The 20,993-nt window shown below is 56.2% G+C and overlaps 4 protein-coding genes across 4 annotated transcripts; 2 read left to right on the top strand and 2 right to left on the bottom strand.

The window, feature by feature from the left end:
* Nucleotides 1-266: 266 nt before the first annotated feature.
* LTHEOB_1268 (Peroxisomal-coenzyme a synthetase) lies at nucleotides 267-1,912 on the top strand (the record flags this gene model as incomplete). The annotated part of the gene is made up of 2 exons (XM_035509573.1): nucleotides 267-837; nucleotides 942-1,912. The coding sequence occupies 2 exons, from the start codon at nucleotides 267-269 to the stop codon at nucleotides 1,910-1,912; spliced, it is 1,542 nt and encodes a 513-aa protein (XP_035367615.1).
* Nucleotides 1,913-6,817: 4,905 nt separating this feature from the next.
* On the top strand, nucleotides 6,818-9,478 carry LTHEOB_1267 (Glycerol-3-phosphate dehydrogenase; the record flags this gene model as incomplete). Its single annotated transcript, XM_035509562.1, has 4 exons — nucleotides 6,818-7,344; nucleotides 7,401-7,660; nucleotides 7,710-9,029; nucleotides 9,390-9,478. 4 exons carry the CDS (start codon nucleotides 6,818-6,820, stop codon nucleotides 9,476-9,478), a joined length of 2,196 nt encoding a protein of 731 aa, XP_035367614.1.
* A 5,517-nt stretch (nucleotides 9,479-14,995) lies between these two features.
* Nucleotides 14,996-15,886, bottom strand: LTHEOB_1266 (G protein signaling regulator protein; the record flags this gene model as incomplete). The annotated part of the gene is made up of 1 exon (XM_035509551.1): nucleotides 14,996-15,886. The coding sequence occupies one exon, from the start codon at nucleotides 15,884-15,886 to the stop codon at nucleotides 14,996-14,998; it is 891 nt and encodes a 296-aa protein (XP_035367613.1).
* Nucleotides 15,887-18,279: 2,393 nt separating this feature from the next.
* Nucleotides 18,280-20,787, bottom strand: LTHEOB_1265 (uncharacterized protein; the record flags this gene model as incomplete). Its single annotated transcript, XM_035509540.1, has 5 exons — nucleotides 18,280-19,125; nucleotides 19,393-19,437; nucleotides 19,685-20,030; nucleotides 20,524-20,615; nucleotides 20,689-20,787. The coding sequence occupies 5 exons, from the start codon at nucleotides 20,785-20,787 to the stop codon at nucleotides 18,280-18,282; spliced, it is 1,428 nt and encodes a 475-aa protein (XP_035367612.1).
* Nucleotides 20,788-20,993: the final 206 nt, after the last annotated feature.

The following is a 20,993-nucleotide window of genomic DNA, read 5'->3' as shown; positions in this document are numbered from 1 at the left end:
GGGACAGGCTGCGCGCTCGGGCTCCAGCATCTCGGGTCTGTGCGCGCAAGCACGTCCCGCATGGCAATGGCGTAATCGGCCGCGACACGCTCACGGCTCGCTATCCCGACTTCTCCCTCTGCCGACTTCCCGTCCGATCAACCGTTCCGTACGTGCTTCGTGTGAATACTTAATTTCTCCCTGCCGCCTATCCGATTTCTATCTTCGCGTCCACCCGTCCGTCTCTTTTCCGTTCTGCATTCCACTACTTGTCCGCGTCCGCCGCCATGGCCACCACTCTTGCCAACGCCTTCTCGGCCCAGTCACAGTCGACTGCCGTCATAGTCCCTGGAAAGCCGGCCTTGACCGTCTCCTACCAGCAGCTGAGCGCCGACATCGCCTCATTCCAGAAGAAACTCGCTGCACTTGGAATCTCCCCCGCGTCGGCTGTCTCCATTGCCCTGCCGAACAGCTATGAGTTTATCGTTTCCTTCCTCGCCGCCTCGTGGCAGAGAGCCATTGCCGCGCCTCTGAACCCCGCCTACAAGCAGAGCGAGTTTGAATTCTACATTGATGACCTCAGCTCCGCCGTTGCCCTCGTTCCCAGGGGACAGTTTGCCCAGGACTCACCTGCTGTCAGGGCCGCTAGGAAATATCAAGCTGCTATTGCCGAGTGCTACTGGAATGGAAAGGAAGTCGTGCTGGACGTCAAGGAACAGGGAAAGCTGAAGGGAAAGGGGAATCAGAGAGTTGAGCAGGCTCAGCCCGAGGATGTCGCCCTTGTGCTCCACACCAGTGGCACCACTGGCCGGCCCAAGGCAGTGCCATTGACCCACCGTAACCTCACCAGGACCATGAGTACGTTACCTTCTTCCCGAAGAAAGACATGGAACGGGACGGCTTGCTCACGAGTCATCTCCGCATGCCCAACACTTCAAAATTACGTGCTAACATATGTGCAGAAAACATCCAGAAGACTTACCAACTCTCTCCTCAGGACCGCACTATGCTGGTCATGCCGCTGTTCCACGTCCACGGCCTGCTGGCAGGTTTCCTTGCCCCGCTGCATTCCGCAGGCTCCGTCATTGTCCCTCCTAAGTTCTCTGCCTCCGAGTTTTGGCACGACTTCACCGAGCACAAAGCCAATTGGTACACTGCTGTGCCTACCATCCACCAAATTCTGCTCAAGAACCCGCCTCCTAACCCTAAGCCCAACATCCGCTTCATCCGTTCTTGCTCTTCCCCTCTCTCGCCCAAGGTTTTCCACGAGCTTGAGAAGACATTCGGTGCGCCCGTTCTTGAGGCCTACGCCATGACTGAAGCAGCCCACCAGATGACCTCCAACCCTCTGCCGCAGAACGGCCCTCGCAAGCCTGGCAGTGTCGGTGTCGGCCAGGGCGTCGAGGTCAAGATCCTTGACCAAGACGGTAAAGAGGTGCCGCAGGGCAAGGAGGCCGAAATCTGCATCCGCGGCGAGAACGTGACCAAGGGCTACATCAACAATCCGGAGGCCAACAAGTCGAGCTTCACCAAGGAAGGCTTCTTCCGCACCGGCGACCAGGGCAAGCTTGATGAGGATGGCTATGTCATTATCACGGGCCGCATCAAGGAGCTCATCAACAAGGGTGGCGAGAAAATCTCTCCTATCGAACTCGACAACGTCCTGGCACAGCACCCGGCCATTTCCGAGGCTGTCAGCTTCGCCATCGCTGATGAGATGTACGGCCAGGATGTTGGCATTGCCGTCGTGCTAAAGGAAGGCCAGCAGCTCACTGCGGGCGAGCTGAAGGATTGGCTCAAGGACCGCGTGGCTAAATTCAAGCTGCCCAAGAGGGTCTTCTTCACCGATATCATGCCGAAGACGGCAACAGGCAAGATTCAGAGGAGGAATGTTGCCGATGCCATGCTCAAGCAGGCAAAGGCCAAGTTGTAAAAACGACATGATATTGCATATACCCTGCATCGCTCCTGGAACGATCTAAGGCCATCAAAGTCCGTCTTCATATCAGCTTGTTAGAACAGTTTTTGTATAGGGTTGTCTCTTTCCAAGCTACGCGGAAGAATGCGTAATAGAGAGATCAGTGCATCTTACTTTGCGCCCCCGAGTTTCCATTTCCCCGCCTGACTCCAACTCTGCGTTGTCATTTTCGTGATCGATATTCGTGCATTAGAATAAGATTTTCCCCGCACTTTAATGTTTTCGTGGGCAGGCTGACCCGTACCGCGCCGATAAACTCAACGAGTCGAAGCAGTGGCTCCGACAACATCCGTCTGAGGGGCACATGTTTCCATTTCGCCGTGGAAGTATAATGTTGCAAATCTCTTGAGAGGTCTCGCCCGGTCTGCTCACGCTAGAACGTTATCCTCGGGGTTTCTGGCTGTACCTTGGCTGTACCTCAACTCGACAGCTGTGTGTGCTTCGAGGAGAAAGGGAACAAGGCAAATCTCTTCAGACGAAATCTACAACCCTATAGAATACTGTTTCCACGCTTCAACAATACAACTTAGAGAGACTTTCTTAACCCTCCCTATGAGTGAACTTGATGAGGCCCAACCATGTGCCTTAAGACATGGACCTGTGGTACGCCTTTCTTCCGTTCCATAGATCTCCCCACCAAAAACTTTCCCACCAAAAAAAGCATCAGAGAGATTCTCCCATTTTCTACTTACATGAGAATAATACACAAGCAAGATCTCATCGCGAGGACCTGATCCTAGGTAAATACTCCACTGAGAATCTGGATGCTATTCTTAACGCGCTGACTTGCATAACATTAGCATGGATCAGGATATCGTTGCACTAATTATTGGCTCCAGTGGAAAGATTCTTCACATCAGCAAATGGATCCTCTATCAGCGTTGGCCCTCTTTTCAGACATCCTTCAAGAACGACCGATTGGATACATTTAGAGAAATCATCATCCCCAATCAGGAAGACCCATGGATATTTCAAGACTTATTGATGGATTGGCTTCACACTGGACGAGTGAGAAAAGATCTACGATACATGGCTCTTGCTCGAGGCTATCTATTTGCATACCGCAACGACATACCAGAACTGCAGCGTGATATCGTTGCAACCCTCTACGACAAATTCGTGAGATCCGGAAGCCGAGGTCTCTTACCCTCTTACGATGTCATTATCTTCGCTTTCGAACATCTTCCGCATGACTCCAAGCTATGTGAGTTCTTTGTCGACTTGTACGGATCTCTTTGGCAACCTGACTTCGACGATGAAGCCGAACAAGCGCAGAGACAGAAACTACCAACGCCATTTGTCCTACGCTTGTTGGAGCAACTTGGAAGGCGCGAGATTACGGATAGAATCGCCAACAAGAGGCATTATTTCTGTAGTGCAGAAATCGATGAGTTCCCTTTCCCCTACTCCGGGCAAAATGGACAAAGTTAGAGAAGTTGGAAAATAGGGGAGATATGGGGAGCGGCCTGATGCCAAATATCCGACTCACAAGAAATTTCAAGAGGCGATTATGTTGCAGGCGTATTCCCACGATTGCTTCTGCCCCCCTACCAGCCTCAGAAGACAATGCGGCAGTTCCACATTCTCAGAAATAATGCAGGTTGGGATAGGCTGATAGTCCGCATATTCCCATGTATCCACCAATGCCCTCCTCCAAAACCTTACCTCCACCGGCACACCTTCGTCCATGCGAAATGTAGCGACCTGGCAAACAAACGCAGACCTCCACCGCGCTTATCGCAAGCTGCTCCGCCCCGGACGCCGATCAACTAGACGCATTGACGTTGAGTCCCGCCTTCATCGAATCGCTCAAGATTATCCCGATATCGAACCTCTGTTATGGATAAATTGGGATGGCGCAGACGGTATTGGAGGTATGTGATGTGCGGCGCGCTCTTGAGGAGAAGATGGGAAAGGAATGCGTTCAAAGTTAGGAATGAGTTTGATGATCAAGTCTTTTTCTTATAATTAGTTGCAATGTTTGTGCGTCTCTCTCTGTCATTTCCTCTTCTATCTAATTTTTAATACTACTCTTAATTCACCGTAGTCTCCCCAGTACATAGAACATATTCAACGTGGTCGCTGGAGGCGTACCGCGCGTTCCATGGCTCGAGTATGCCGAGATTGTGAGCGCTAATCTCAGCAGCAGCAACACTACACTCGTCGAGCGGCCGCTTTTGCTCTTCTAAGCTGACGTTTTCACAACACAGGCATCTGAGTGGAAGAAACTAGATAATACGCCATAGACAGTACTGGAGGTAGCGATTGAGCAAGACATTATAGCGACGAGACAGGCAAAGACGCTTGCGGGGCCTGCGGTAAGTTCCCTGTTCCTCCGCTCCTCCTTCTGGTTTTCCTTTGCTGCTTTTGTGGTCTCTTCTGCACCGCATTTTCCGTCAGTAATGGGATGCGATGAGGGGCATGTCAGCATCGCAGCAAAACCACCGGGGTGTTGACGAGAAAATCGGCGTAAACATGTTCAAATATGCTCAATCACGTTTGCCTAACCCGGGACATGTGGTACGTTCGTGAGAGACTGACCTATGCCGCGGCTCAGGGGATCACGTATGTTATCGCGAGACCAATTCGATCGCCTGGCAGAGGCTAGTTGGTATATCTCCACCATTTTCGGCGTCGCGCTCTTGTCCGTCAACTATGCCATGTATGCCGCGGCGGCAACCAACGTCTCGAGGACATACTGCCATAGTAGGCCACGGTATCGGCATCCTGCATGGTATTTTGCTGGCTCAGGAGACGGTATGCTGGTGTCAATATTCGAAGGATGTACCTAGAGTTACATTTCGTGATAGACAATAGTTCAATGATCTGCTTTTGAAGGGAGTTGGCGATTCAGACCGCGCTGAGTGTTGGCAGCACAGAACACCTTTCTCGAGAAACAATAAGTGGGGGGTTCTCGAAAACCACGAGTAATGTGACACGCAGTAGACTTATTGCCAGCAACAAAAGAGATAGGGGTAAGGGGGAGAAAGAAGGTAAGGTCGTCTCTCTGGTTCGGCAGGTTCTGGCCCGAAGTCGGACAACAGACAGGCGGCAAAAACTACAGCTCTCCTGATCAGAGCTGTTGAAGTCCAATCATCCTTCCATGTGGCTGGCGACGGAAAAATACAATGGGATTTCCCATGACTTGCAAGAGGCTCTGCTCGGCTGTCCGCTTGTTGGGGCTGCACGCGCCGGGGTACGTGCCAATCGGCTATGTTGCCCAGTGGCCCGCGCCCGGACGCCACCAGCGCCGTTAAAAAAATTTCGCGCCCATCTTATGTTCACATGAACGCAGACTCTGACAACACACCCGTTGCAAATGGGCAAAAAGATGTGACCACGCCAGGGGTCGAACCTGGAATCTCTTGATTCGTAGTCAAGCGCCTTGCCATTGGGCCACGCGGCCTGTACAGTTCAGAAACTGGACTGTTACGGGACCAAGCTGCTTTGCTTGGTGGTCGTTGGAGAGGCCGTGGCGTTTACTGACTATAATTCGATGCTGGGTCTGGCAGCCGGGAGAGGAGTAGGGTCCAGGGGCAAATCGAGGACCTGATAGTAGAAACAACTTTATAGCGGAGAAGAGTCCGGCGCGGAAAGGGGAATCAGATGTTTTCTTAGCGTCAAACAGAATAGGACCGTTGTCGTTATGCAGGAGGACACTTGCTACTCGATTGCCGGTACCAGACTGACGATTTGCGGGCACGAGGACGCGGATTTCCGGGAAAGAAGCATCGGAAAGTCGAATGGCAGACCCAGTTCTGCTAGAAATTGGTCAAAATCGGGAGTGTATCCACTCAGATCGTCGATAATGCCAGGTTCTCCATGATGGGATGCCTGGCGCACCTCCTGTGGGGATAGAGATGCACGTCATGCTCGTAGTCTGTTCTTGCTTGATGCTCTATCTCACACGTTTTTCTGCTGGCGCAATTGGAGGATGGGGCCCAAGCGAGCATCGATGGCTGGTGTTGGTTCTTCCAGCAGCATCCTTCTCAGCCCCAGGTAGCATATCGAACAGGAGGCGAGACGCAGATGATGAGCAGCAGCGCAGTCGGACCGGGTCGAATTCTGGCAGTGGGCAGCGGGCAGCGGGCGGCAATGGCTATTCCACGATGTATGACGTTGGAAGGTGTAATGTCGAGTTGGAGTCCCCGCTATTCTCCAGGCATGGGAATCTTGGAAGAACTGGAGACCTGTCCTCCAGGTGTCTGGAGGGACCCTGGTGCCGATCGCGGCACGGCGCTCCGGGCAGCGGGGAGCAGCGTGGAGCTTGGTGGAGCTTGGGGCGCCCAACACGGGGTTGTTGAACGAAGTCGGGCTCCGCGAGACTCAGGGGCGTCAGCATTGGGTCCGTTCTGGACCGTCAAAAGGAGTTGCGAGATGAGGCGAGACCTGGAGAGCTGCGCGGACACGGAGTCACATGGGCGGGCGGCGGGCGGAGCGCTGGCGGAAGGCAGGTTTGGCGAGCGGGGGCATGACAAAGACGGAAGGATCTCGACGGCGGATTGAGCTCCCCAAGGGGCAGCTGGCGCCTGAGCTCATAACTGTGGAGTCGAGGGCGCTTGGCTGGCTCTCGGGTGGCGCTCGGCCTTCATACCGGACGCTGCCTGCGTCATTGCGACCACCAATTGTTGCCAGCTGCGAGACGCTGAGAGCCATCGGGAAAATTTCGTGGGCCCCTGTTGCCTCTCTGGCTGCGGCGCCGGGCAGCAGTGACGTGCGCCTGCGCCCAAGCTCCCTGACGCGTGCGCCCGCCAGCCCACCAACACCCAGCTCCAGCGCGCTGCCAATATCTACCCGCCCGCCCCGGGCTCTGCTCCTTCTCCTCTTCTCCCCATCCCTCGCCCCTCCCCCTCCGCTGCAATGGCTTCCAAAGGCGCCCGGCGCTTTTTGAAGCCGGCCCTCTACTCCCTGGGAGCTGCCACCGTCGGTGGTGGTGTCCTCTACGCCTCCCTGCGACCCCGCGAAATCCCCGGCAATGAAGCCGCCGTCGTCCCCCCGCCTACCTACGGCCCCGGCGGCGTCTTCAGTCCCCCGAACTTCCCCAAGGTCAAGTCGCGCGAGGAGCAGATCGCCGACCTGAAGAGCAGCTGCGCCCGCAACTTGACCCACGCCCTGGACAAGGCGAAGAAGGGCATCTCTGGTTTTATTGGTTCTAACGACTCGGCTTCCACTCGCGACGCGAACGGCGACGACCCCTACGACCTTCTGGTCATCGGCGGTGGCGCCACTGGTACTGGTATTGCCCTTGACGCCGCCACCCGCGGTCTGAAGGTTGCATTGGTCGAACGCGATGATTTCTCTTCCGGCACGAGCAGCAAGAGCACCAAGCTCGTGCACGGTGGTGTCAGGTATCTGGAAAAGGCTGTTTGGGAATTGGACTACTCGCAGTAAGTCTTGCCCGCCCCATCTCTCCGCGCGCCATTTCAATTGACCCCGCTCCCAGGTACAAGCTCGTCGTCGAAGCTCTCCGCGAAAGACGCTACTTCTTGGACACGGCCCCGCATCTCTCTCAATGGCTCCCGATCATGATTCCTATCGACAAGTGGTGGAAGGCCCCGTACTTCTGGGCCGGAACCAAGTTCTACGACTTCCTGGCTGGCTCTGAGAACATCGAGACCTCGTACTTCCTCACCAAGAGCAAGGCTATCGACGCCTTCCCCATGTTGAAGAAGTCCGACCTCGTCGGTGCTCTGGTTTACTACGGTACGCGCCCCACGCTTCCGGCAAATGGTCCGCCGCTAATTCGTCGCAGATGGTGCTCACAATGATTCCCGCATGAACGTTTCGCTCGCTATGACGGCTGCTCTGTACGGCGCCACCGTTGTCAACCACATTGAGGTCACGGGCTTGGAAAAGGACGCCAATGGCAGACTGAACGGCGCTCGTGTCAAGGACTGCATTGACGAGTCTAACGGCAAGGTTCCCCAGGAGTTCACCATTCGCGCCAAGGGTATCATCAACGCTACTGGTCCGTTCACCGACTCCATCCGCAAAATGGACGATCCCCAGACCAAAGAAATCGTTGCTCCCAGCTCTGGTGTCCATGTCATCCTCCCTGGTTACTTCAGTCCTTCGAACATGGGCCTGATTGATCCCTCTACCTCTGACGGCCGCGTTATCTTCTTCCTGCCCTGGCACGGCAACACGATTGCTGGCACTACCGACGCTCCCACCGAAGTCAAGCAGAACCCCGTTGCTGGCGAGGAGGAGATCAGCTGGATTCTGAACGAGATCAGTGGTTACCTCGCTCCCGATATCAACGTGCGCCGCGGTGATGTACTTGCTGCTTGGTCTGGTATTCGTCCTCTGGTCCGTGACCCCAAGGCAAAGAAGACTGAGGGACTCGTTCGCAACCATCTGATCACCATCTCCGACGCGGGACTGTTGACCTGCGCTGGTGGCAAGTGGACTACGTACCGTGAAATGGCTGAACAAACTGTCGACGAGGCTATCAAGGAATTCAACCTGCAGCCTAAGCCCCTCGCCAACCCCCCGCGTGTTTCTGGTACCGACGTTATCGACGAAAAGGCTATTCTTGACGGAACCTGCCAGACTCATAGGGTCCGTCTGATTGGCGCTCATGGATACAGCAAGACCTTGTTCATCAACTTGATCCAGCACTTCGGCGTTGACACCGACGTTGCTAAGCACCTCTGCACCGCTTACGGCGATCGCGCCTGGACTGTCTGCGCCCTCGCTGGCCCCACTGAGCAGCGCTACCCTGTTCGCGGCAAGCGCATCTCCCCGCTCTACCCCTTCATTGATGGTGAGGTCCGCTATGCCGTCCGTCACGAGTACGCTCAGAACGCCGTCGATGTCATCGCAAGACGCACCCGTCTGGCTTTCCTGAATGCCCAGGCTGCTCTTGAGGCTCTGCCCAACGTCATTGACATTATGTCAGCTGAGCTTGGCTGGGACAAGAAGAGGCAAGATCGCGAGTGGCGGGATGCCGTCACTTTCCTCGGCAGCATGGGTCTTCCCAAGGGAAAGCTCAACTTGACCCGCAAGGACGTTGAGCAGGGCAAGGTTGGTAAGTACGTCGACGAGGAGTATGGTCTTTATGCTAGGCATGGTGAGTAATCCCGTTCCTTTTTCGTCCAACTTCACCTTTCCATGATCTGGAACGCCTTTGCCTCGCTTCTTCCTATCTTGCACGACAATGGCTTGAGGTGCCGGGTGCACTGCATTAGTGTACACGCGGTAGCAGTGCTTCCTGGTGTTACTGTAACACGAACAGCCGGTGTGCTGCACCTCGCAGTGCTACTGCAATGCACCAAGCACACACCACCGTCGTGCGAGGAAGGACAGAGTTACCCCGGCCAGAAATTTTCCCCACGGACCAGCAGGTCTACATTTCCGAGGCATTGGCTGTGAAGTCTTACATCATTGCCGAGAAATAATAGATCATTCAAGCTAACGCAAGGCCTCGCAGACAACCCCGCAGAGACTCTGGCCTCCGACTCCAAGTTCCCCTCTGGCCACAACCCGGTCGGGGGCTCTGAGTCGCCGGCCAACAAATAAATCACGAGGACGAGACCGGCACTCGACCCCTCACTCTCCAACTACGACGGTCGTCCTGGTGCCCTGTCGGACTACACCATCCCGATTGCATTAGCGCGCGCCTGTGCCGACCAGCCGACCCGCTGCTACTAGCGGAGCTGCCCCGCGGGCCGTGCGTGCATATGCTCTGACGTTCGACCCCTCATTTCTTCTTCGGCATGCACATCGCCCGATCTGGAACCACACACGGGGAGGCGAGACCGGTGCGTTTCGTTAGCACCGCCGTTCTTCTCTTTGGACGCACCGACGCCACGTGGAGGAGCGTCGTACGGTCGCCGGTCTTGCTTTCTTTTTGCCTCCTCACTTTCTGCTTGCGTCTGGATCTCGTGTCGCCTTGCTGCTGTGTCACTGGCGAAGAAAATTTTTCCTTGATGAGAGGTGGGGAGATATCTGATGGCGCATAGGTGGTGCGCAAGACTGAGGGGAGATGTCGATGCTTTCGCTAGTGAGCGATCCGCACGTTACCGTCTTGGATTCCCCGCGGACGGTTTGTTGCTCAGGTGAGCAATGCGGGAGACGGTCTCGGCAATCCTTTTTGCCTTTTGCGCCCGTGGCTCATTCACTTGGTTTGGACCATTGTTCACCAGGTTTGAGCAAAATCTTTGCGCATCTTGTTGATTTTTGTATCATACCTCTTCGTCTTCTTTTACATTTTCCCATTTCTCTCATATTTTGTAATAGATGCCAGAAAGGCAGTGGGCGGAGGAGCTGAGATGAATGGAGTCAGCGAAGATGGGCATTATGGCAGTGTGGTCACTCATGGGTTATGTTGGTTCAAAGGCAATTGGCCAGCCTGGAGTAAGCATAGTTGGACTAGGTGACGTTAGGAAAGAAAAGCAAGAACTATGAAACAAAATCTCAAGAACATGTCTGCCAGTTACGTGAATCTAAACGCAATACAAGTGAAGGACGGAGTGAAGTCGCTCATTATTACAAGCGTAAGATGAACGACTGAAGTAGTTGAATCACAAACGCACGACATATGTATTGAACAAAAGAGTCTACACGAAAGCTCCAGTTATCGCAATCATAGGTGAACTGGCCTGGTTAATGGTTGACGATACTCAGATAACGTCGAAAGAAGCAAAAGTTCAGTCCAGTTGGAACCTTTTCGATTGCAACGGGCTGGTTTCCTATGACTAGATTTTTATCGTCAGGCGCGCCGCAGAGCTTTTTTCGCCGATGTGCAAATCACTGATAATCGAGGGATTTACGCTTTGTCTAGAAAGGAGGGCGATCGATCACGATCGCTTCCCCAGTTTTATCCATTTTGCCGCCTTCCTAAAGAAGTACTGTGGGGACCTTGGGAGTGAACGTCACACACAAGTGGGGATGGTTCTTGGACTTGTTTCATCAACCCGGCCAATGTATTGTAGCTGTCTCCGTTCTTCCGCTCAACCGGTGGTGTGCTGATGTTCATGCTAGTGGCTCGCGGTGGGGAGGGAAGGGGTCAAGAGAATTAGCCAGCGTTGTGGCGGTTGACCTTCACTCAGCTAGCTTCTGTAGCGAGGATGCTGCCCTATCTCTTTGCACGTTCGCCGTGAATTATCTTTTCGATCTCTTGAGATATTTGCGTGCAGATGCGCGGCAGGTTACGGTCGGGCTGGACTTAAACTTTTGTTGAGAGGTGGGTGTCTGGGATCTTATGTCGTGCGTTTGTGCTGTATGTCTCAGCCAGGTCTTGGATTAAGTTTGGATTGCGCCTCTGGAAACTGTGCGGATATAACAGTTGCACGAATAAGGGAGGTATAACGTTTGGAACAAAGCCGCCGCCCGCAGTATCCGGCGCGCGTATTACTGGTATATCGCTCAGGCTGAGAGCTTGTGGTGACCACCAATCCCGGTTTTATTGAAATCATAATGGATTGACCTTCTAAAGGGCTCGCGACTAGCAGAAACTATGTATACTTAGAGGTGGGACTAAGCCAAATTAGGCCTTCTATTCTGGGTAAAAACTATGTGCGGCTCATGCCTGACGCCTATTAAAGTAGTTATCAGCAAAGCAAAAAGCATTTAGTAATGCTGTTGTTTAAGCGCAAAAGGTAACGAAAGGAGGGGGGAAAGACAGTAGAATCTTGGCTCTGCTGCTAATTAGAGCAATGTAGAGCACACTAAGGCTACGTATAAGACCAGTTTACTTGATATCTCTAATTACTGTAGGATGCGGCTGGCGAAGCGCCAATCAATAGGTCCATGTAGTAATCAAAACGTTAAGAGTGGAAGTGCAATGCTAAGCGAACCCGCCTTGTAGCTTTTAATAAAGAGCAGAGTCGACTCTTCCAGACCTTTGCGTCGTCTTGCACTCAGCTGCGTGCGAGTCAGTTGTCGAGGGTAAATTCCGGTACGCCTGTAGCATGTGATGTGCTCTACCAATGGTTCGCAACCGTTGGACGCGACGCGATAGAACGGCGCCTATAACCTTTTCGAAAGCCAAAAGAGTAAAAGAGCGGAAATCCCGAAGAACCACGAGCGAGAACCCGAGTCCACGACCCGGAACTAAGAGGAGGAGCCGAGACGGCAACACGAAAGCGAAAAAACGCCCTGGTGATTCTAGACCACGCCTTTCATTCCTGGCCTTTCGTTCGGCTCCGAAAGCCACCAGCTAGTTCCCATGCGCACGCGCGACCCGGGCGGAGTGGCTTGCAACCGCATGGTCCTCCTTCGCTTGTCACTCTCCCGAGGACGACCGCCACAACCACGCGATATTGATGACCATGCACACGCGCACACAGACGCGAGCGAGCGCGCACGAGACAACGGAAAACACGGGCCTTCCCTCGGACCGATCACCGTCGTCGTACGTTTATTTTTTTACTTTTTTTTTCTTTGGTTGGAGCGTTGAAGCAATTGTGCTTCATTCCTTCCCCCTCACCGTTGCTCTCACCACCTCACCCACTTCGGGGTCCACCGCAGCATTCCCGTACCACGGTTCGGCGTGTCTTTTCCCGTGGTTCGGGCCGTTTTTGTAGAACCACACAGCCAGTCATCAATGGCAGAGAAAAAGAAACGTTCACCACACCACTGGCGTTGCCGAGAAAAGTGACGTTATGGTCGCCGTTTTCGCCATTGTCGCCCCGTCGGCCATCGGCGCCCACCGTGCACCATGCAATTGCATTGGCGAGGTACGAGGCGCCCGGTTGTTCTAAAAAAAGGGGGAGGGAAAAACTTCATTTGTTCGAGAACGGGCGACGATTGGCGGCGACGTCCGATCCGAGACGGGCTTGGTGTTGGTGAATTTTTCAGCGTTTACCGAAGATGTCGCGCGCCATTCGCTGGTTGCGCAATTTCGTCCTCTCTTCCGTTGCGCCACGTACACGCGCGCTACTACGCGGGGCGCAGAGGCGGACGAGGTGAAGGAAAATAATGCTCAAGCCACCGACCACCGAGGGCCGTCCTCGGCTTTTCCGGCGAACACGGCCCGGATGACTCGGGGAGAAGGAGTGAGATATGTGGCGCTGCCGATCGGACCGTCGTGGATGTGCATAGTTCCCGAGAACCACTGAAGGATGGCTACTTGGCACGAAAAAGGAAGGGAGCGCGCAACGTTGTCCGTCCCGGGGACCGGAATGTTTAGGACGGCGCATCAATCCAAAAAAAGGCGGCCGCGAAGCCTTCGCGTCATGCCCATGCGTGCCGTTTCCGGCTACCGCGACAACCCTAAGTCGCGTCTATTTCTGTTTCGCCTTCAGCCCTGTGGAAAAGAAGGGCCGTATCTCAGAATCCTCTCGCCAATCTGCTGCTAGCAGGATCAAGCTCCTTAGCAAGCATTACGCGACACCAAGTAATCATGAATCCCAAGCAGTGTCGCCGCTTCTCTGCGATCTCCAGCACATTTCTAAGCCATTCCGTCGTCTTTGTCGTGCGTACCCCGCCTATTTCGCAAAAGGATAGGCGCATGTTAGAAATGCGGGGTGTGGTGGCCAAGAGACGACTACATAGTAATCATGCTTAGCTACTAGCACTCCTTGGCATCTTGCTGACCCTCTTTCTCTTTTTGTCTCTGTATCGTTCGGAGATACGCGAAAGAGAGCGTGTACGTGTGCTCTTCTCACCTGCCTCGCACGACAGTCAGATCAAAGGCAAGCTGAGGACCTAGAATACGGGAAGCGTCCTTGGCAAACGCCGCGTCAAGACAATGGTGGGTAGCCACGTAGGTAGCAGCATTGTGATTGGCTGAGAAATCAAAATTATGGTCTCATAGCTGAAGCGTCGGAAAAAGGCAGGTGGTATGCAGTGAGAAAGCTGACTGGTTCGGCGAACCAATCCCATTTCAGAAATTTGTCTAGTAATCAGAGAGCTCCTTTCCCCCCCGGATACCAAGAGACGAACAAGCGCCACGAAGTCGGTGTTACCCCAGCTCATCCAGCCGTGCTCGCTCTCAGTGTGGAAAAGTAGGACAGAAGGAAGCTCTATCTATGCATGAAGACGACATAAGGAAAAAAAAATTCCGGAGTACTTTCGTTTCGTACAGGTAGCGGCAATAGGAGCACGAAGAAGAAAAAAGGTTAGGCTTTCACACCCTCAGCCTCATCTCCTCGCTTCCCACACCTTTCCTCCACTCAGTTGGGTAACAAGAAAATCAAACTGCAAGCTGATGAGGCTGCCGCCCCTACCATTACGCCCTCGGCCGTATAATGAAATAACAATAACAAGTAAGAGTATCCATAAGTCATGAGAGAGAATTTGACACCCCAAGAGCGGAAAATAACCCGTTGCAGTCATGTCGAGCCATGACTTGTTTTGGATTCCAACGCCAGTGCAATGAATGAAGAGGACGTGTTACCGTTCATCTTCACAAGGTCGTGTCGCGGTGCAGAAATGAACAAGCAAAGGAAAGGACGCTTCTGTGTGCCAGGCCCATCCTCGATGGGGCTCGGACGACCATAAAAGACCATGATGAGAGGAAATGCGCTGTGATGACAATGATGACGACGATAAGTGATGATCGTGATGCGATGGCGATGATGCTGATGAACCGAGACCCATTGATCCGGCGTCTTGAATCCATGGCACCTTTAATGATCGAATGTTGTCATGGCCAAGATACCGCTTTCTAACGCCGGTGCAAATGCTAATGATGCTGGTCGTGTTTCGCAATTTGAAGGTCGTTACGGGTGGTGTGGACGTGGGCGGCCGTCTAGGCCCATCCCAATGCCCTCGACGGGAGCGGCAGTGCCGGTGAAGAATTGTTCAAGGTGACGAGAGGTTGAGATGCCTGAGTCATGTCGTAAATGTGAGTGATGGCGAGTGAGTCGCCCCGGCGCTGCCGGTCTTATCCGGAATGCGCTGCGGGGGGCTACTGGGCCCAAATAATAGACTTTGAGCCGTGGGGCACAGGACCCTGGTCCCCGGGGAGATTAACGAAGCCGATGAGGGTCCGACTCCATCGTGTGATGAGGGCCCACGAAAAGAAAGGGTCTGGAAGGAAGACCGTGAGGGATGCGAACGGCAGGCCGCCGCCCCCTTCGGCCTAATTCCTCAGAACATTCCTCCCTCCATCTGCTGGTGCTGCGCGTGCTCTTCCCTAATCTGGCCACTGCTCCTCTTTTTCCAACCCAGCTTGCTGCTCATCCTCTTCCACCCGCTGCCCTCACGCTCATGTCGGCTGTTCCTCGGGCTCGGGGTGCCATTAGCGCTCGGCGGATATCCGTAGTCGCTCATGGGTGGCGTCGTTGGTGGAGTCATAGGATCGCCGAGGGCGCTAGGGCTGCTAGCGCTACCCGAGTCATCCGTGAGACCATCGCGATCTGATGGCGATGCGGCGGCGGAGGAGGCCACGGAGTGCGGGTGACGGTGGTGCGAGGAGCTGGCGAAACGGGCGTGCGCCGCGGCGCCGAAGTTGCGGGTGACATTGGTGAAGCTGGTGGTCAGGGATGAAGGAGCCGACGCGCGGTGCCTCGAAGGGCCCTCAGTGCTGGACTGGGTGACCTCACGACGGAGTGCACGTTCGTCGTAGGACCGCGTGTGCGAGTGTGACAGGTTTTCCTCGCTTGTGTTGTAGCCGGCAGCGCTCTGGGGGGAGAGGCTGTTCAGGAAGGGAACCAGGACGGACTCCTCCATCAGCTCGTAGATTTTAGCGACAGCGGTGTCTAATGTCGAGGGGTGAGGGGGGGAATAAGGGTTGGACAGAGCCAGGAGGCTGTCCCGCACGTCCGACGGCAGGTTGACTTCCCTGGGTCCGTTCGGCGCGATGTAGGCATCCAGCAGGCGTTGCCAGAGCATCTTGACGTAGTTGCACTCTTCGCTGTCTGGCGAGACGGGCGAATCGGGCTTCTGGCCCACCATCTTGTTGTAATGCTTCCTGTAGCGGGAGGCATCCATCGTGAACTCAAGAGTCTCCAAGCAGTGGTTCTGCGAGAGATAGGCCATGAAGGCGCTCAAGGTCCATGGTGGCGAGGCGGTGTTGGCAAGGATTTCGGAGAGGTTCGGGCGCCTGGGACAGTAGGGACCTTGAGCATATCCCCTTGGTATTGCGACGGAGAGGGGCCGTGAGGCGGTTGTTGTGGTTGATACATACTCATGAGCTGACATCTTGAATCCTCCCTTCACGTCTTTTTCGTCTTCGGATGGCGAGGAGGATCGGGTGGAGGAGCGGGTCGAGGGCGCGGTAAAAGAAGGGGTCTTGAGACGGAGAGTAGGCGGGACCGATTTGCGGTGCATCACATTCCACCACGGCTCTTTACACGTCGGATCCGGGCTGCACGAAGTGCCCGGGGATTCGAGGGAAGAGCCGGTGCCGGGACAGACGCAGAGTTGGGCGGACCGCACGGGCCGGAGTCTGGACGCCAGCTTGAGAGACGGCAGGGCTCGCTGCTGGGCGGGGTGGTGCTGTTATTGCGATGGTCGACTGTGCGCCGGACACATGGACGGTCGTTGGTGAGAGGCGGCGGCGTCGCACACGAGCGGAGGTCAGTCAGGCCTGGCGGGTGGATGCTCGGTGTTTGTGCTCGGGTGCGTCGCGCGGGGGCTTCTGGAACGGGGGCACAAGAGGCAGGCGACACGGAGTTGATGAGTAGGTAGTAGGCGGAGAAGGCGAGAGGTGGAATTGAGCGAGGTGACTAATGGCGCTGGTAGCGCAGCGCGGTCGGCTAGAGGGCGGTGGTAGCGTCGCCTCAGGCGTGTCGACGGTGCTGGTAGCGCTGTCGCAAGACTCGGCCTGAAACGAGCGGCAGCGGTTGGGGGTCGCTGGAGAGGGAGTGGCAGGGGGGGTGGGCCGCTGACGGAGGCGGGAGGAGTGGAGAGGGCAGCAGTGATGCGCAAGGAGCAATGCGTCTGGCACGCGGGCGGTCTGGTGCACTTGCTTGGGAAGCGGAGGACAAGGGACGCGGCGAGCGGTGCCGGGGCGGAGGTTTAGTAGCAGCGCGCGAGACAGGCGTGGAGAGACGGGCGGTGCTGGAAGGGACCGGGCAGCAATCTCAGATGCACACGGAGCGCGGAGAGGTATGATCTGGATAGTGAAGCGGAGTGGCATCAGCGTCCGCCCTAAGAGCCGACAGGCGCCCTTCGAGAAAAGGCACTAGGCGGGCGTCGGCCAATGGTATCCCTGCGCGCATGCAGCACGCCCCCGCTGATCGAGCACAAAGAAGCCAGAGAAGGCCGCGTCGAAGCGCGCCCGAAGCAGGCAGGAGGCTGTGGGACGGCAGCAGCGCGGCGGGCTAGCGCTGCGCAATACGGCATCGCCACCAGGGCCAGAGCAGCACGCGCGTCTGCCGGGCGCTCGTGGCTCTGCAAGCACCACGCTCTGCTCATGGGTGCAGGCGGCAGCTCCATGCGCATCTCACAGCCAGCGCCGATCATCGCGCCCCCCAGCGCCCTCGCGCAGCGTGCGACAGCGACCGCAAACAGCCGCGCACGGCCAGCACGGTGCGCGCCTGCGACTGCCTCTTCTTTGTCCAGATGATGCCATCGCCGGTGATAGGACGGCCGGCGCTGACTCCTCTCCTGCGCGCGGGCCACTGCGCCCGCCCGGCCACCGCGTCCTTTGTTGCCTTTGCCACGAGCCACACGGCCGGGCCTCTCCAACGCTGCACTGGCGCCAACGGGCCTGACCTCGCCGTGAGGGAAAGGAGAAGGGGCGCGGCTCCACTCGTCCCCTTGTTGCGGCTCGTAACCAAGACGCCCAAGAGCAGCCGGCCAAGCGCAGCAGCAGCAGCGCCGGGGGGTGTGGAGCCTTGGCCAAGCCGCCCGGCCCAGAGCGCGAGTGGTGACGCTGCACCTCACCACCGCGCCCTCTGCCACCCGTTTTCCGCCGGCCTTCTAGAAGCCTTCCGCTTCGGGCGCCCTGCAGCCCAGCTGCACGCCAGGGCAGATCATGACACTATCGTATGACGGCTGCTTGCCGGCCGAACGCCTGGCTGCTGATGCGCCGCCTGCCACGCTTTGCTAATATTATGGCCGTTGCTATGCCACCGCGGACGGACATCCACCCGAGAAGCGAGCGAGAGCCTCCACCGTGACGTCTCCAAGCACCGGCCTGCGCAATTTTTGGCCCGCCCCAGTCGCAGCCGCAAGCGGCCCCAGACGCGGAGCCTCGTGGTGCCTGAGCAGCCATGTTCTGCGCCCCCGTTGCTCCGCCGATGCGGTGAGTCCCTGCTTGAAAGAACCGCGACTCCATGATGTCTGGCTCTGACCGGCCCTCGCCTGCGTCCATCTCCACCGGCCCGGGCCCAGCCATAGCAAACGTTTAATTACATGCCTACTGCCCTATCCGGCATGAGGCTTCGCTCCTGTAGCGAGCCGAGCGCTGCTACACGCAGTCACATTCACTTTTCTTCCGGCCACAGAGATGCCCGCACGCCAGCGCGTGTGCCCGGGTGGGTCTCCAGAGCTGCAATGCTCAGGTCCCAGCCCGCCGCTTCCAGCCGCTTTTTCGCGCTGCCGCTGCCGCCGCCAAACATCTGGCGCGTTTGCTCTAGCGTCAGCCGCAGCTCCGTCTCAACCTCGTTGACGCGGCCGTGTTGTTCTGCAGCCTGTCTCAGGCCCTGCTGGGACGTGGCTGACTGTGGCCCCAACGTCTGAGTCGCCGCCGCTCCCCGGCGCCCCCCGGCTGCTGCTCCATGGCGGGAGGCGAGCAGCAGCGCCTGCGTCCAGGCCTGAAGCTGAGCAGCTGGCTCGCAACTCTGCTTGAGTACGATGAGCGCTTCGGACCTGGCGGAGTCGAACCAGAGCAGGTACGACTCGTGCTCGAAAACCTTAAGCAGTGTCGACAGCGACATCGTCTTGGCTGAGGCACCGGCGTCGCGCACAACCGCCCCGGTTTTCCGCGCTGCAGCTGGGGCCCCAGCCTCTGCGCCTGGGAGCCTTGCCACGAGTTCGGCCAGACGAACCCCAATTCTGCAACGGCCGATGACTTGATCGTCCGCCCAGCGCAGCGCTCCGTCCCGAAGCTCGAAGATCCGCTCCCTTTGCGAAACCTGCTGCGGTGAGAGTATTTTGTCGTACGCGAGAAGGTGTGTCATGACGATGTTGGCACGCTGCCGGTTCAGCGACCGCATGCTGACCGCTCGGACGGCGGCATAGTTGGTCCCCAGGTGAGTTGTCAGCAGCAGCAGCATTGCCACCCATGTCGCCAGCGGGGATGAGACCCATGACACGACAACACTCCCAGCCTTATGAGTAACTAAGAGTCAGCACTTGCGCTTCTCGAAGCCCCGTGTTTCCATATCCGCTCAGCTGACCTGCAGGGTTTGGGTATGGAGGAATCGCACGCGATTCTGAAGGTGCAACAGCAAGCGAGATGCTATGCTAGTCAACCGCCTTCAAGGAAGTGAGCGGTAGAGACACGAGCCGTCTACCCGGGCCCAACACTGGCCACCCATCATTCGCGGCCGAAGGGCTGCAATGTACGTTGGCTTGACGGATCGGGCAGCACTTACAAGCATTCCCAAGAGGGAGATAATCGTCTCCTGCGAGGAATCTTTCTAGACAACGCAGACCGTCAGTGAGTCAGTTAAAGTTCGGCAAGGGACGGAATAAAATTTGAAACGGATCCAGGCGGGACCTAACAAGTGCCGGACTAGCTCTTTCGTAAACGTTCCCCGGATGCGTTTCAGTACTATGGATTGATAACAGAACTGCCGATCCCAGCTGCAGGATCTGGTATCCTCCGCACGAGTCCGTTTTTGGAACTTCTGGACGCTAGCATGAGTAAAAGGAAAGACAACTCACCGCATTTAATTCTCCAAGGTTCTGCATGCGCGCAAAGTGAGCACTCAGGCTCGCTTTGCTAGACCCCGCAGCAACGCCGCATAGAGCGCGAAGGATGCTGCTGAAACTGAGAACCAGGACGCGCGGGAGGCGTGGCAAGGCTGGTGACACGCAATCCAACAGCATAGCAGCATCGTTGAAAAAGTCAGCTGCCAATCTCCACGCCTTGCACTCCGGCTCCAGGCTGGTTCCAAGCTTTGCCGCGAAGAGGATTGTAGCAACGCGACCCGTCGACTCTTGTAGGACCGACAGGAGCAGAGCCGCGGTAGGCGAGGCGCTGGCGTCCCCGACTCCGACGCCTGCGAAGCTGCAGCGTTAGTTACTGAGCACGTGGTTCGGGACGCGGCGGAAGGGATGCGGGGTGGGGCTGCGCAATCACGCCAAGGTGAGGCGATGATAACGGTGTGGATGGAAGAGTGAGGCTACTCAACGCGCGGATCGCCGCGGTCTGGCTGGCCGTGATCGCGATCATGATCGCCGAAGGCGCATGTGTGGGGAAGGGACATCGGTGCTGTCCTGGTGATCTACCTTCAAGAACGGCCCGAGAAGAGAGAAGGCCGGCAATGGAGCTAGAAAAGGCTTGAAGAGAGTCCTGTGCGTGAATGACGTCCCTTCAGCAGATTGCGGACCGAATCGTAAGGCATCATCGAAGGAAGTGACGCAAACAAATGGAACGGGATACGAACGTAGATTTGATACCTGTTCGGGCAGAAACGAACGTGAGCATGCCAATAGCGGAATGATTACTTGATGGGGAAATCGTTGCGCAACGGGACAAGTGTTGAGACGGAAGGACGCACGGCATGTAGTCCTCGGTCACGCTTTGAGGGTAGCCGGCGGGCAGGAACACGTCCAGAGCCTGGTGCAAAAGTGTTTTGCGCTCCTCGGGTAGCTATCGAAGAACAGTTAGCTCGGCGTGAAACTAGATCGTGATGTTGTTGCGGTGAGCTCGCTGCCTTGCTTACGATCACATCAATGCGTGGACCAGTCTCGATGTAGGTCGCGGTGATATTTCCGGCGTCATCGTATTCAGCGAGCTCGAGCTGCGGGGGATGGGCTGCCATGGCGTGCGTTCGGTGATGTCAAGCGAGGTGGTGGTGTTTGGTGGGGATGTTGTCGAGTGGAGCGATCCGAATCAACCGAAGGCGGTAGGTACCTGGATGCGATCTTACTTCTTCCTCTTGTAGATAGCGCAACATGACTGTACACGTGCCAAGCCAACATCATCTTCATAAGAACCAAGGCCAGTCCTCGGCTACGAGTCCACTGT

This window comes from Lasiodiplodia theobromae (assembly GCF_012971845.1).
Source record: "Lasiodiplodia theobromae strain AM2As chromosome Unknown scaffold_3, whole genome shotgun sequence".
Classification (NCBI taxonomy): domain Eukaryota; kingdom Fungi; phylum Ascomycota; class Dothideomycetes; order Botryosphaeriales; family Botryosphaeriaceae; genus Lasiodiplodia; species Lasiodiplodia theobromae.
This window is presented reverse-complemented; position numbering and strand designations above follow the sequence as displayed.